The sequence below is a fragment of the Humulus lupulus genome, chromosome 8 (assembly GCF_963169125.1).
Source record: "Humulus lupulus chromosome 8, drHumLupu1.1, whole genome shotgun sequence".
NCBI classification, from domain to species: Eukaryota; Viridiplantae; Streptophyta; class Magnoliopsida; order Rosales; family Cannabaceae; genus Humulus; species Humulus lupulus.
The window spans coordinates 62,373,978-62,388,010 of NC_084800.1; the positions used below are offsets into that span (position 1 = coordinate 62,373,978).

A 14,033-nucleotide genomic window follows, 5' to 3' on the forward strand; every position below is an offset into this window, starting at 1 on the left:
AATATATCATTTTCTTTTTTTTTTGGTTTTCCACCTTAGCCTGTTAATAACATTTAGAGCACGTTTTTAACCAAAGGATTCGGGTAGCGGGTCAAATTTCTGGTTCACCGATCACCGTAACTGTTCTGGGGTAACCAGGGCGTTACAGAGAGGCTCGAAATGCCCACTGAGTTAATGTAGAACTTAACTTGGTAAACCAGGCCCTACACGATTGGCGCAACTCGTACAAGGACTTGGATAATTAACACACATGATCGGGTTGGGCAGAGTCTATAAACCCCTGTGGTTGACTCATATAAACAGTCTCAAGGAGGTCTCCATGCAAGAATGCATTATGAACATCAAGTTGCTTAATCTACCATTTGCAAGAGACTGCAATACTCAACACCAATCTGATGGTTGAAGGCTTGATTATGGGGTTGGATGTCTCTTGAAAATCTAAGCCCAGTGTTTGGTGGTATCCTTTCGCTACGAGGCAGGCTTTATGCTGCTCTACTGAGCCATCAGCATGTAATTTCACCTTGAAAACCCATTTACAACCCACTATTTTGGCACCAGGTAGTTTTGGAACCAATTTCCATGTACTTTGAGAGGTTAAGGCAGAAAATTCTATTTGCATTGCATCACGCCATATTTGATGTTTGGACGCATCAGTGAAGGAAGAAGGTTCAATGGGTATCTCAGTGAGGGTGTTGGCGAAGCCGTCCAAGATTGGTGAGCAAAAATAGCTACCATCTTGAGGGAGGATGTTAGAGAATAGAATCTCACATGGAAAGTGTGTGAGCTTATCATACCATTTATAAGAGCATGAGTTACTCTACTGATCATCATCAATTAGTTTTGAGATAGAACCTATGCTTATTACCATGCATCTCATTCAATTTCTAAACTATTTTCCACATTTTAACATGGTATCATAAACCAAAGAAAACTTTAATGAGTACACACTATCTAAATCCAAAAACCAATAAAAAAAAAAGAGCAAAAAGAACTACTTGTAATTCGAAGATAATGGACAAAAAAAAAAAGCCAAAAAAGTCGAATAGTAACCGTTTAACATATTTTATGTTTATATGACTTGGAATAATGTTGGCATGTGATGACAATGAATCTTATCAGTAATGTTTGGTCCTCTTGGTTTTAGGCAAATGTTAAAATAATAATACTGTTGAGCGTTGAGTGTTTATTGTTAAAATATCGACACAAATAAAGTTGGATAACGTGAAATATAACGTGAATATTAAATTAAAAATAATAATATTAAGTACAAAAATACAAAAACTAAAGTAGGCATATAATCGATAATGTAATAAATATTTCTCCCAACCATATTTTCATAAAAACTCTTGAGTAGCTCAATAGCTGTATACACTGAAAGGTTGGTGTCACTCATAAAAGAGTTGGTTGTGTATTGTCCAACTAGTAAATGCTGTAAATACAAACAATAAATAAATACACAGCTTTCCTCATCCACGATACAGTACAATGATACATACTTTCCTGTTCCGCCCGCCCAATTAATTATTTCCAACACAAGTGCAACCAGCTTGAAAATAATCCTAGAAACAATGAGTAATCACAATTGAACCAAAATATATATTGCACACATTAGACTATCTCCCAAATAGTGTGCTATTTTAGCATTATAAATTAATGCATAATTATAAAAATTATTGTAAAATTTAATATTTTATTAATGCTAATTTGATATTTATTGAAAATATACAAAAAAAAATAATTATTTTTGTTTATATTTTATTGTTAATAGTATAAAATAATAAAATAAAAAGTATAGCATTTGATGCAAATAGATAAAAATAATAAAAATAACATAAATGTACATAAAAAAAGTGTAGTATTTATGATGATTCAAAATATATACCATGCTATATTGTGTGTCAAATTTGATCCAATTTTTAGCATGTGCCAAATTTGACACAACTTTTATCACATCATTAGAACAAATTTTTTGTAAAATAAAGTATATTTTAGTAATACATCACAAATTTGACACTCAATTAAATATGTTCTTAATATTTTTTTTAACAACTAATTACATTTATTTAAAATAAAATATATTATTTTTTAAAATAACATCTCATCAATATATATATAATATTTAGAGACTAACCGTATCATTACGAATAATAATGTCATAAATTTTAGTAACATTGATATAGTTTAATAAAAAATATATCTATAAATAAATTAATATTGGTGGGCTTGTATTTTTCTCTTTTTCTTAAGGGGAGCTTATACTTTCCTCGGGTGAGACTAATAATAATAGTGCCGACGTAAGTATTCACGTATAATCATAGTCTGACATAAATATGGCACCCGAGTGACAGTCGGCTCGATCATTTGGTACTTGAACCCGAATAATTTAAGGTCTAATTTAATTAAAATATGATAAATTATCAAATAAAAACATAAATAAGTAGTTAAGATTATAATTTTTATTTTATTTATTGTAATAAATTTTCAAGAAGAGTACGTAGTGAGTGAACATATTTTTTTTAAGGTATCGCAAAAATAAAAGAGTTGATCATAAAATTAATATTGAAGATGTGTTATTTTAAGTTTTCGAATATGAGTGATTAAAAAAAGTTTATGAATATGATTTAAAATATTTTTGATCATTTTTTTAAAGTTGTTATGTGGTAAAAAATAATTTCCTAATAAGATGATTGAATTTTTGCCAACAATCCGACCTCTGTAGGATTTTTTTTACGAACCAATCATCACAACCATTCAGCCATCCCATTCGTTCATCACATAAGGTTTTAAAACGTATTTTTTTTAATAATTAAATTAAATAACACAAATTCAATACATACAGGAATTTTTTATACATATATTGTCATTTTTTTTCACCAATGAATCCAAAATTATCAGTGGGTCTAGGGTAGGGTGTACTAATATTGGGGTAGCGACCAAACATATAATCTACATATAATTTGTTGTCCTTAATTTTTTGTCATCTTCATGTTCATAACTTTTTTTAAGACACTTTATTTATTTATTTATAGTGTTAATATAGTTGAAAAGAGAAAAATTTATAAATCAATTTAAATATATATTAAATAAATAAATAAAATATCTTAAAATAATTAGTAAGATAGGGACAATAGATTTTTTTTTTCCCTGTGGGGCTAGCTAGCAGCTATAACGATCTTGGCTGAGAAATTTAGGAAGTAAAAGAAAGTAACTTAGAGGGTGTTTGACACCTTAACTAAAAAACGGTTTTTTGTTTTTAAAAGCTAAAAACTGTTTTTTGAAAACAATTTGGGGTGTTTGACATTGTTTTCAGAAAACAATTTTTAAAAACAAAGTTACAAAAAATAGAAAATTTTGAGAACAACAAAAAATTGTTTTCTGTTGTTCTCAAATTTTCTTTCATTATTTTCTCACTTCTTATTTTTCATCATTTTTTCTTTCAAATTATTTTATCTCATTATTTATTACAAACTTTTAAAATATTTTTTCTTTCTAAATATATTTGTTAATTTTTTATTTAAGAATTAAAAAAATAAAACTAAAAAATTGCTTTTAGAAAACATTAACCAAACACCTCTTGTTTTTTGAAAACTACAAAAACAGTTTTCTGTTCTCATTTTTTAGAACACAATTTCGAAAACTAAAAACAGAAAACAATGCCAAACAGACTTTTATTGCATCTTTGGTTTGGTGTGGAATGTATTTTGGAATGGAAAAGTTTCCTATTCCAATATTTGGTTTGTACTTTTAAGTTTTGGAATGAGATTTCAAAAGAATTATAATTCCATTAATATGCATTCCAACCCCAAATTTTAGGAATTAGTTTTCCATTCCTAAATTATTTAAAAATATATATATATTACCTATATATTTTGTCCAAATAGATTTAACATAATTTCTATTACCATTCCACCAAATCAAGCATCTCTTAATTAATTCAAGGACAAAAATGTCTCATAAATTTATTTAACATTTATGCTTGTATTATATATGGGATATAACTATGAATTTTTTTTTCCAAAAATAATTATTTATTAAGGTTTTTAAATCATTTTTACAGATAAAAATAAAATTTTAATACATAGTACAAAGAAATATTGAGCATACATCAAATATATATACTAAAAAAAACCCATAAAAGGTATTATTACTAGATATATAAATTTTCCCATAATTATTGTACTAACCTAAAAGTTCTTTTGTACTAACCTAAAACTTTTGAGATGGGCCCGGCTTTAGCTAGTCATTAATAAATTGACCTGTATATATAGAGAGAGATAAAGTTGTAGTTACTAACCAAATATATAAAGATATATAAACATACCATATATACATATATATCTTATTGTTTCTTACATATATATAAATTTCAGTAGTATTTGATCACCAATTATGGATGAATCACATTGTGAAGCAGGTATGAGATTAAGACCTATTCAAACAAAATTTGAAAAGAGAGGACCAACCACATCAAATGGTGGATCTGATGATCATCATCAAGAAATGATGAACGGAGGAGGAGCTGATCACGATGATCAAGATCAGCCATTGAGTCCAGCAGGTCAATTGTTCCATGAACCAAACTTTAATGTTCATATTTTAGCAATGATGGGCTGCAAAACCAAGATTGACACTGCTGTTGTTAAAGCCAACTTGCCACATACTTTGCTCAAACACCCCCGCTTCTGTAGTTTGCCGGTAAGCTTTTGCAATTACCAATGATTTTTTTTCTTTCTTCAAAATGTATATATTTTCTTTCTATAAGTGATATACTTAGACGTAATAATGTTACACACTGCACTAGGTTGAGGATGAGAAAAAGGGTGGTGAAATGAAATGGGTGAGAACAGAAGTGGATTTGGACAAGCACGTGATAAATCCTGAGGTTGATTTATCAAATTACAAGGGAACCCCAGACAAGTATTTGGAAGATTACATTCATAACCTCACAAAAACCAGTGTTGACAAATCAAGGCCTCTATGGGATCTCCATATTCTGAATGTGAAGACCTCTGAGGCTGAGGCGGTGGGAATTTTCAGAGTACACCACTCTATTGGAGATGGCATATCTCTCATGTCTCTTCTGCTAGCTTGTACACGCCAAATTTCTGATCCCGAGGCCTTGCCAACTCTCCCCACAACCAAGTTGAAGTTAGATAATGCACACAAGAGCTTTGGCTTTTTCACTGCAAAGTATTTAATGAGCTTAATACTTAGGGTTTGGTGGGTCTTAAACTTGTTTTGGAATACCTTTCGGGATGTTTTGAAGTTCACGGGCACAGCTCTGTTGTTGATCAAAGATAGCAAAACTCCTATAAAAGGTCCACCAGGCAGTGAGAATAATCCTCGGCGAATCGTTTACAGGATTGTTAGTTTGGATGATATGAAGTTGATTAAGAATGCAATGAACACGGTGCGTAAATATTTGTTTTAATTATACTGTATCTCATCAATAATTACGTTTGCCAAATATATATATATATATCTTTTAGTTTCACAAAATTTCTTTATGGTCTGAATTCAGAGAATGCTTAGTAGTGTAGTATTAGTATTAATTTGAATATACAATAAAATTGCACTATTTAAAGTGCATGCATACACTATTTAAAGTGCATGCATATTAATGTATAGCATTAATTTTATGAATAGTACAATAATGCAATTTATTTATTACGAGCACTCACCCTATTTATTACTGTATATTTATGTATTTACGGCTCTTGCAGACCATAAATGACGTTGCCTTGGGAGCCACCCAAGCTGGTTTATCTAAATATCTCAATAGAAGATATGGTAAGACCCAATTCATTAATTAATTTCGCAGTCTTTTTTTTTTAAATTATGCATTCAATATTATATCAAGTCATTCACAAAAATGAAACGAACATGTTTATTATTGCTCATGAGTTAGGCATATTGAATAAGAATGATGTGGGCGAAACCGAGAAGAAAAACAATCTCCCAAAGAAAATTCGCTTAAGATCAATTTTATTCATTAACATTAGACCATCCCCAGGAATTCAGGTTAGTGCGTGCGTACAGTTTATTATTAATGTTTTTTACACATTAAATAATTTCTCTATATGATCATTAATTTGTATTTTTGTATATATGTATTTATAAATCTATATATATAAACAGGCTTTAGCAGATATGATGGAAAAAAACACAAAAGCAAAGTGGGGAAATTCATTTGCCTATGTCCTCCTTCCCTTCACTATTGGTTTAAGGGATGACCCATTAGACTATGTTCGAGAAGCCAAATCTACCATCGATCGGAAGAAGCATTCTCTTGAAGCTTATTTTACTTTCTCTATTATTGGCTTAGTTTTCAAGTTTTTTGGCATCAAGGTACGTACGTAGTATCATTTTAATTATCCAAGGTTTTTCTTTCTTTTTAATTATAACAAAAAAAGTAAATTAGTCTAACCTGAACTTTAATTAATATAATTTGTACTAATTTAACAGTCAGCAAGTGCTCTTTTCCAAAGACTCTTCTGTGGAACAACCATGGCCTTTTCCAACGTAGTTGGACCACTTGAGGAAATTGGTTTCTACGGTCATCCAATGGCTTACCTCTCTGCAAATTCTTACGGCCAAGCAAATGTAAGCAATTTACACATACCGTAACCCTGCTACTTATATATATAAACATAATTGGGCTACTACAGTAGGGACTTTATTTTGTAACTATAGGTAGAAACTTTTATATTTTCCACACATGATAAGTTATAACTCTAATTAATTTTTTTATATAGTGACCTATATTATAGTTATAGGTGACATCTCACAAATTTCTAAAATGATTTAAATAATTTAAGGTGCTGAAATTATGATTCAAATATATAGCTTGTTGCACATAAAAAAATTATATGAAATATAATTTTGTTACTCTAAATTATTTAAAATATTTTAAAAATTTGTGAAAAATCTTCTATAACTATAATATATATATAAAAAATTACAATAACTCATCAATGTACAAAAAATATAAAAAGAGTTTCTACCGTATAAGCTCCCAAACATATAATATTTAATATGTCAAGGTAGTACATCTTATTTAAATATAATTTGTGGATTATTCTTTATTTTTAAGCAGTAAATATTGTCGTCGTTTGACAAAATGATTTATTTTTTGAAGTTATTTTATATTCTGACTTAGTTTTGATAATATTTTGTAAAATGACTTTCGACAGTACAGATAGACAATTGAAAATTTTCAGAGAGTTGGTTAAAAAATTCAGACAGTAAATTTAAATTTTAAATAAATATTATTTTGTAAATAATTATCAAACCAAAGTGGACAATAATTTTAAAAAAGAGGTCATATCCACCAATTTCTCTAATTATTAATTTTAAAAATTAATATCAATTGGTGTTATATTTGAAGAATATAATATTACTTTATTAAGAATTATTGAAAGAATATTATTGTATAAAATGATATTAAAAAAATTTACTATTATATGTATCTCAACTATTAACTATAGTGATTCATTAATCAGAGCAATTATTTATTTGTGTCTTGCAGGAGTTGGTTGTGTGCATTCAAAGTTACGTGAACAAAATGAGTGTAAGTGTAGCAGTGGATGAAAGCACAATACCTGACCCACATCAGCTATGCGATGACATTGTTGAATCACTTAAAGTTATTAAGGATATTGTCAAAGAGAAAGGACTCATCTAACTGTTAAATAATTAAATTGCATGTTGTAGTTGTCTTTTTCTTAAGCCATGTGAAAATTAACTCTTATTTTATTAATTTTTACTTCTTATTAAACTTAAAATAAATAAAGAAGATTCTTTTGGATCTTTCTTACAATTTTTTTTTTTTAATTTTTTGTTCTAGAGCTCAAAAGTAAGGCTGAGCATAAAATCCGAAAAACTGAAAAAATTGTATATACCGACCTTCCGAACACCGAAAAAACCGCCAACGGCGCAAACCGCCACTATTCGGTCGGTTTGAAAATTTTGTCCGGACCGACCGGCAAAACCAAAACCGACCGAACAATATAATATTATATAATTATTAATTATTAAAATTATTAAATAAAAATAAAAAAATATATGAAATTATGTTCTATATATTTATGTTTTAACAATTCACAAAAATGGATTCCAACAATCTAAAAATTTTAATTTTTTAACTAAATCTTTCAAAAAAAAAATAAAAATTTCGGTTTGGTCGGTCGGTTTTTGGATTGCACCAATCCGGACCAAAAACTAAATTTTAAATTTTATGTTATGAAAAAACCACCCAAACCGACCGATGCTCCACTTTCAGAAGCTTTGCATTTCTGCCAAAGATCCATATATTAATGGTTTATGATCTTTTATGTTGTACTGGACGTTGACGAAAACGCTACTCTTGGTGCAAGTTTAAATTATTACGGGTCAAATTTGGTATAAATAATACTAAATTGACCAACTTTGTGAGTTGAGTCTTGATGATAACACTTGTAAAGTTACACTTACTTTACGTACTTTATTACGGCCATACTCATAAACATGTACTCACAGAAGATCCTGTCGCTTCCTCTGTCCAGCGAAATAGAGAGTTACATGTCCATTAATACTTTTCTTATTATTTATTTTTATTTTCTATCCCAAGTCCACAAAGAATCCAAGAAAATGGCCTATCCAATAATTTTTTTTACCCGAGGTAAAATTTAAATAACTGTATTGAATGGTACATATAATAAAAAATTATTGATGCTAATGATAATTGCATTAAAATTATATATCAAAATATTACAAACTAACGTGACTTTATTTTTTAAAATAGTGAGTTCCTCTTGATATTGATTTGATTGGTTAAATAAAACTAAAATATTAGTGTAATATTTTGGTGCACATATTATTACTTAAATTATAAGTATCTCTTCTATATAATAAGTGTGTAGATAACAGAAATTCTTGGTTTTAACGGTTTTTTATTTTTTTAATGTAATATTCTTATATTTAACAGAAAATTTTTATATTTAACGGTAGTTTGTAAATACTTAAACTTAAATAAAATAAAATAAATAATTAAAAAATTAATATAAGATATTTTTTTATATATTTTACAATAATAATTATTTTAAAATAATAAATAATTAAAAAAAATTAAAATAGATATCTTTCAGATATTTTACAATAATAATTATTTTAAAATAATAAATAATAAACAAATTAAAGTATAATATTTTTGAGATATTTTACAATAATAATTATTTAAAAATAATAAAATCATATGTTTTATAACTTAAGTAAAATTTAATTAAACTTAAACTTAAACTCACTTATTATAATAATATCATATTTGTTATACCCAGATTTCGAGCCATAGTAAATATGACCTCGAAAGCTGAGTTCGCATTAAATGGTCTCGTGAGGGTTAGGGTATGCTCTACGATTGTAAACCGAGCCGGCAGAGTATGATATATGACCTCGAATGTACTGACCTCGAAATGATCTCGATCTCGAAAGATAGCTCTGAGAGCCCCTCATCTTCGGGAACAACTTCGGAGCAGGGATATTGAGCTCGATATGCTAGCTCGAAAGCAATGTTAGCTCGGGAGATGTCAGTGGCTCGCACAATGACGTGAAACCTTAGATGCTGAAGCCTTGGAGATACGCTATGATCACTTTGAATATCTACAAGTATTGTAGATATGGGATGTAATCCTCATTTATTAATGTAAATCCCCAAGAATCGTGGGATATTATTTAGTCAGTTATGCGTTTCCTGATCTATGGGGAACGTTTCCTTATATATCTGATTATTGGCATTTAAAGCCATTTATTTTTATTCACAAAAGAGTAACTACCCAAAATATGTGGGATAGTATTCTGCATCCTTCTCTATAAATAGAGAAGCCATGCACCATTGTAAATGACCGAATTTCTGATTCTTGAGAGAAAACTCTGGAGAATTCATGCTAAAGAATTGTTCAGAGATAATCTTGAGATTAATAACAGAGACTCGTGGACTAGGCAGATTTAACTGCTGAACCACGTAAAAACCGTGTGTTTGATTCGTTTGTTTGTTTTAGCCATTGTCTTTAATTGTTTACGTGCTCTCTTCTTTTATCTGTTGACGAAAAACAGCGTCAACAGTTTGGTGCTTTCATTGAGAGCCTCAAGCATCCATCCCAGAGAGATTCATAGCTGCAAACAATCAGAACACTCCTGAAGAAAATTACCCAAGGCGTCCTGGAAAACAACCAATGGAGAACCCGGACGCTGAGGAAAGGAGTGGGTCCTCTGATTCCCGGGGACCACCTCCACAACCAAGGGATGAGGACATGTACTATAACCCTGAGCGTTATGTCCCTATTGTAGAATTGGAGAATCGGCAGCTGAAACAGCTGCTGGCAGATGCCAACAAACGTAACGAGGAGTTGACTAGGATAGCCGCGGAGGCGCAGGTGGCTCAGCCCCCGCTTCCGCGCGAAGACCAAGTCCCTCCTCCAAGGGACGTGCACGTTCCTCCCCGGAGGCCCCGTGGACGTCCACGAAAAAATGCTGCCACAAGGAGGCCAGCACAACCTCCAGCACCAACAGAGCCATCTGCTCCTTCTAGGCCTCAGAGGAGTGCCCGAGCTCGGGTCCCGCCTAATCCACCTGTGGGAGTGCCTGCAGGAACTGAGAACAACCGAGCTCCTGCCGAGGCTCGGACTCAGGTTCCTGGTAGTGCACCGAACGCAACTGGCCCGTCTCGGGCAAATTCTGGACCCTCCAGGCCGAGGCAAGGAAGACAACCACCGTCACCTATACGGTTTCCTCCGTCTCCCATAAGATATCCTTCACCTCCCCGCAGAAACGCTCAACCTGGTCGAGATCAGGAGCAAGGGCGTACAGGGGAAAGACAAGGAAACAGGGAGACGTTCCAGGGGCGGAAAGGCGCGCCATCCGAGAGAAGTCAGACGTCCCGATCTCGCACTGCAGAGACGAGGCGACGTAGAAAGGATCCACCACGAAATGACCGATCGATGAGTTTCACCAGTGATGAGTCCGGGGAAACTAGGTCTGTCAGTAAACACGACCGGGGTCGTAAAAATACTGGAAATCACAAGAGCCATCCCGACCTGCGCAATCATCTGAATCAGAGCATGGGAAAGGGAGATCAGACAAACCCGGATCTTAGGAATCATCTGAACGGGCGTAGAGATCCCTCACGGAGACGCGAGCCTGGGATCGCGATTAACGACTGTCAATTCCAAACACCGCCTAAGGACCCAGTACAAGAAAGGATCGATCAGCTCGAAAAAGCCTTTAGGCTTTTGAAGAATGAGCGAGGAAACGGTCGATATGAGGACTCTGATGAGGAGCTCGAGCCGTTTGCTCCCAATATTTCTAACACTCAGTTCCCCCAAGGGTTCCGGATTCCTCACGTCCCAGCGTTTGGAGGAAAAACCGACCCATGCAGCCATCTGAGTACATTCAACACTATCATGAGAGCTAGTAACGTGGGTTACGAGCTCAGATGTATGTTGTTTCCGACATCATTGGTCGGGCCTGCCAAGAGTTGGTTCGAGAAGTACAAGAGACATTCTATAACTTCGTGGGATCAATTGTCTAGAGACTTCAAGAAGCAGTTCCGGGCTATGGTGGGAGTCAGACCCGAAGCATCCACTTTGACTAACGTCCGACAACAACCGGGCGAAACACTAAAGAGCTACCTGACAAGATTTAATCTAGAGGTCGCCCGAGCTCGAGACGTGGATGACAGTGGGCATTTGATGGCCATTCGAGCTGGTGTTTTGCCCGGGAGTGCCCTTTGGGATGACATGCAAGGGAAACCGGTGAGGTCGATAACCGAATTTAACAGACGGGCGCAGAGATTTGTCAATGTAGAGGAGGCGAGGTCAACACTCAAGGCGACCTCGCAGACCGAAACTACAACGATAAACATTAACTCCGCCTCAACCTCGGTTGACCCAGCAGCTACACAGCCTACCTCGGAGAATCCCTCCAAGAGGAAAAAGAGCGAGGGAAATAATCCCGAGGTTGATGGAGGAAAGAAGAAAAAAGGAGAAAGGTATTTCTCCGTATATAAAGTGCACACCGAGCTCAACGAGTCTCGGGAAAACATATACCTGGCTAATGAAAACCAGGTCCCCTTCAGGCGTCCGGACCCTATGAGGAATCAAAAATCCAAGAGGGATTCCAGCAAATACTGCCGATTTCATAGGGACACCGGCCACACAACTGATGAGTGCCGACAGCTGAAGGACGAGATCGAAGGGTTAATCTCGAGAGGTTATTTCCGGCAGTACGTCAAAAACCAGAATACTGGACAGGCTACTGCTAGCCAGAGAGTAGCCGCGCTTCCGGCAGCACAGAATAATAACTCCCGATCTCGGGATGAGGACAGGCCTCCGCCGATAGATGGAGAGGACGTAATAACCATCTCGGGAGGTCCTCATCTCGCAGGAGGGGGCAGAAATGCTCAAAAACGATATGTGAATGAGCTGAAGACAGGGGACGGGTCTCCATATGAACCCGAACCAAGGGCACCAAAAAGCCAAAGGGTAGAGACTCAGCCTATAACCTTCACCGAGGAGGATGCCTCCCACGTCCAGTTCCCTACAGCTTGCCAACAAAAGAGTGCGCCGAGTTCTCATAGACAATGGGAGCTCAGTTAACATTCTTTATAAAGCAACCCTAGAAAAAATGGGACTCTCCCTTCGCGACCTGAGGGCTTGTGCAACCACTTTGTACGGCTTTTCTGGAGAAGGAACCGCCTGTATGGGGTCCATTGAACTCCCTGTGACCTTGGGAGACTATCCAGTCTCGGTGACCAAGATGATGGAGTTCGTGGTAGTAGAGTTACCATCTGCCTACAATGTATTGCTCGGGAGACCCGCCCTGGTTGGGCTGGGGGCAGTTTCATCTGTAAGGCATCTAGCCCTTAAGTTCCCAACTCCAAGCGGGGTCGGAACATTGAAAGGAGATCAATTGGCAGGAAGGGAGTGCTACAGCATTTCCTTAAGGGGAAAGAAACAAACAAGCGCGCAAGCACTTGTTGTCATACAGAATAAAGATGGGACAGTTTTTGAAATTGATGAGGAGATCGATCCAAGGATTGAAGAGAAGATTGACCTCCAACCTTTGGAGGAGCTCGAAGAGGTTTAGCTCGATGAATCTGATCCCTCAAAAAAGGTGAAGGTCGGGAAACACCTCCTAGACGAATCAAAATAGCAATTAATTTGCTTTCTGAAGAAAAACCAGGATGTCTTCGCGTGGTCCCACTCTGACATGGTGGGAATAAGCCCTAATGTAGCAAGCCACGCATTGAATATAGACAAAATTTTTCCCCCAAAGCAGCAAAAGCGAAGGCAGCTGGATGAAGACAGAAAGAAAGCACTAAAGGAGGAGGTGGACAGGCTGAAAGCAAATAATTTTATAAGGGACGCTTTTTACCCTGATTGGGTGGCCAATCCAGTGTTGGTCCCGAAACCCAATGGGACATGGAGGACGTGCATTGACTACTCTGACCTCAACAAGGCCTGCCCGAAAGACTGTTTTCCCCTGCCGAGAATTGATCAGCTCGTGGATGCCACGGCGGGGCATGGTCTGATGTCGTTCATGGATGCCTATTCTGGATATAACCAGATTCCCATGCATGCCCCCGACCAAGAGCATACGAGCTTCATCACCGATAAAGGGCTCTACTGCTACAATGTCATGCCATTCGGACTCAAGAATGCCGGAGCCACGTACCAGCGACTCGTAAACATGATGTTCTCAGAGCAAATAGGGAACAACATGGAAGTTTATGTTGACGACATGCTTGTAAAGTCTCAACTTAACAAGAACCATGTTGATGACCTCGAAGAGTGCTTTGGCGTGCTCAGAAAGTACAACATGAAGTTGAATCCTCAGAAGTGCACTTTTGGGGTGTCTTCAGGGAAATTTCTGGGTTTCATTGTCAACTCTCGTGGAATCGAGGCTAATCCCGATAAAATAAAGGCCTTGATCGATATGCCTTCACCTCGGAAGCATAAAGATGTTCAAAGCTTGACTGGCAGGATGGCAGCTCTGGGCAG

General features: G+C 35.1%; 1 protein-coding gene across 1 annotated transcript; it reads left to right on the forward strand.

Annotated features, from left to right (window-relative positions):
- Positions 1–4,307: 4,307 nt before the first annotated feature.
- Positions 4,308–7,819, forward strand: LOC133797499 (wax ester synthase/diacylglycerol acyltransferase 11-like). The gene is made up of 7 exons (XM_062235417.1): positions 4,308–4,695; positions 4,802–5,410; positions 5,724–5,790; positions 5,909–6,021; positions 6,139–6,348; positions 6,466–6,603; positions 7,529–7,819. The coding sequence occupies exons 1-7, from the start codon at positions 4,390–4,392 to the stop codon at positions 7,682–7,684; spliced, it is 1,599 nt and encodes a 532-aa protein (XP_062091401.1). The 5' UTR covers positions 4,308–4,389; the 3' UTR covers positions 7,685–7,819.
- Positions 7,820–14,033: the final 6,214 nt, after the last annotated feature.

Bases quoted from the DNA above. Each gene is read 5' to 3' on its own strand.
- LOC133797499 (XM_062235417.1), top strand. From the start codon at position 4,390: ATGGATGAATCACATTGTGAAGCAGGTATGAGATTAAGACCTATTCAA. The intron at 5,411-5,723 runs GTGCGTAAATAT...CGGCTCTTGCAG, and splicing joins TTAAGAATGCAATGAACACG to ACCATAAATGACGTTGCCTT. The intron at 5,791-5,908 runs GTAAGACCCAAT...CTCATGAGTTAG, and splicing joins ATATCTCAATAGAAGATATG to GCATATTGAATAAGAATGAT.